This window comes from Otolemur garnettii, unplaced genomic scaffold, assembly GCF_000181295.1.
Source record: "Otolemur garnettii isolate 467f Iridium unplaced genomic scaffold, OtoGar3 scaffold00001, whole genome shotgun sequence".
In the NCBI taxonomy this organism is placed as follows: domain Eukaryota; kingdom Metazoa; phylum Chordata; class Mammalia; order Primates; family Galagidae; genus Otolemur; species Otolemur garnettii.
In genome coordinates, this window is record NW_003852396.1 from 61,265,625 (window position 1) to 61,267,971 (window position 2,347).

General features: G+C 50.4%; 1 protein-coding gene across 1 annotated transcript in view; it reads left to right on the forward strand.

The window, feature by feature from the left end:
- Positions 1-263: 263 nt before the first annotated feature.
- The window catches only part of CAT (catalase), a 39,896-nt gene continuing 37,812 nt past the window's right edge, over positions 264-2,347 (forward strand). Inside the window, exon 1 of the mRNA XM_003781225.3 lies at positions 264-417. Coding sequence (XP_003781273.1) covers positions 352-417 — 66 coding nt within the window. The 5' untranslated portion in view covers positions 264-351. The remainder of the gene's footprint in view (positions 418-2,347) is intronic.

Sequence of the window (2,347 nt, forward strand, 5' to 3'; positions counted from 1 at the left end):
CTGGGCTCGGTAACCGGGGATTTGGGGCTCTGAGGGGTGGGGCTCTCCACCTGTCACCCCGCTGCAGCTCGCGTCCTTTCCACACCCCTACCTAGTCTCTCCTACACTTCGGGTCCCGCCTCCATTGGCGAGCGCCGCTCCTCGCCCGGTTGGGCTTCCAATCCCGTCCCGTCTATCACTGGGCAGCCAATCCGGAGACGGCACTCCCTAGGGGGCGGGTCGAGGGGCGGTGCTTATCGGCGGAGTCCTCTGCCCGCTTCAGCCGCTCGGCCCCAGGAGCTTTCGTCTGCTGAAGGTGGTGACACGCCGGCTGAGGCCGCCTTCGACGTTCTGCCACGCCAATCTGACACCATGGACGACCGCCGGGATCCAGCCAGTGACCAGATGAAGCTCTGGAAGGAGCATCGGACCGCGCAGGTACACCCTGTTGCTCTCCGAACTGGTCCCAGGGTCCCGGTACAAAGTGGCGCGACTGCGAGTAACGGCCCGGCCCTGACTTCCCCGCGCTGCGGCCCCCGGAGGGCTGTACCACTGAACGCGGGCATCTGGGGGCCGCCTCTGGTGGACTCACACTGCCACATTCCGGGGAGGGGGAGAGAAGTCTGGGGCGTGGGCAGTGGGCCTGCAGGAATTGTCCTCCACAAGCGGGCGCGGATGGTTGCCTCTGAATTTTGTGCTTTTGCCAGCTGGGACAGAGGTCATAGCTTGGGGAAAGAGGCAGAGAGCTGCAGCTGCAAGAAAGGAAGTGGGGGTGGGTGGGGTAGAAGCAGGCTCCCTAAACGGTATCTGCAGGCTTTCATTTTTCTGGGGTGCCGGGGGCAGGGACCGTGTCTTATCATCTTGATGTCACCAGCACCAGAACCAGTGACTGATACCCAGTATGCACAGCATTAAACGGCAAAATAAAAGAATTTTTACATCCATATTCCCTTTACACTTAAAGACATCAAGCCTAGTATTTTAGAGCTGGGAGGAGTGACATTAAGGATTAATTAGTGCATTTATTCTTATGTGTTCTTTAACTGCCTCCATGTGCTAGGTAGGCACTGTATTGGGACAAAGTTTACACATTCCAATGAGGCTAGAACAACGCCCAGGAGAAGCTCCAAGTCTAGTGAGGGAGATAAGGTGCATAACCAGGTAATTACCCTTCAAAGTGGTGAGGGAGGCCTCTAACAGAAGTTGTCTGTAGAATGCAAAGTGAGTGACCAGCTTGGCTGGACAAAGCAGGTGACATCTGAACAGGAACTTTAGAAAGGAGTAGGATTTTAGTAGGGGAGGCATTCTAGGCCTGTGCCTGGTGGTGCAGACTCTCAGAGGGCATCTGTGAGGAGGCTGGATTAGATGAGACCACATCTGGCCTGAGTCTTCTTTTGGCAGATTCGCCCAGGCGGGACTTGCCCAGTTCTGGTGCCTGCTGGATAATAGCAGAGAGAAGACTGGAGTTTGCCTTTCCTCATCCTGCCTAGTGCTCTTTCTCAAAATCCTGTTAGTGTTCATGAATTTCAGCGGTAATGCTGAGTGCTCCTGGATTGCTTTAATAAGGCTTCCCTGTTTGGGGGAAGACTACCGTTCTCCATGGGCCTGGAAAATCTCTTCTCTTGGTCCTTTCCTTAATTATATGCCACTAAGATAGTTCAATTTTTAGATTCTTGAAGTGAACCAGAGAGACTTACAAGCTTCATCACGGACGTGCAACTAGTTAGTGCAGACTCAAGGTTAGAACTCAGCTTCGTTACCAAAGCTGCAGATGCTGGCATGGATGTGCAGAGAGAGGAACACTTTTATACTATTGGTGGGACTGCAAACTAATACAGCCTGTTTGGAAAGACATATGGAGAATCCTCAAATAACTCAAATTAGACCTTCCATTTGATCCTGCAATCCCACTACTAGGCATCTACTCAGAATAAAAAAAAAAAAAAACATTTTATCATGAGGACATTTGCACTAGATTGTTTATCACAGCTCAATTTATATTTTTCAAGATGGGGAGACAAACTAAATGCCCATCAACCCAGGAATGGATTAACAAACTGTGGTATGTGTATACCATGGAATACTTTTCAGCCATAAAAAAAGATGGGGATTTTACATCTTTTGTATTAACCCAGATAGCATTGAAACATTCTTCTGAGTAAAGTATCACAAGAATGGAAAAGCAAATCTCCATGGCTTTTCATTCCCCTCCAGGGGGGGAGGAAGTGGGATTGTTGTTCTCCCACTTAATGGGCACAATGTAAGGGTATAGGACACACCTCTTGGCTGTGGGACACAACTACAAGTGGGACTCTACCTAACATGCAAATATTGTAACCTAGGTGTTTATACCCTGACATTAATCTGG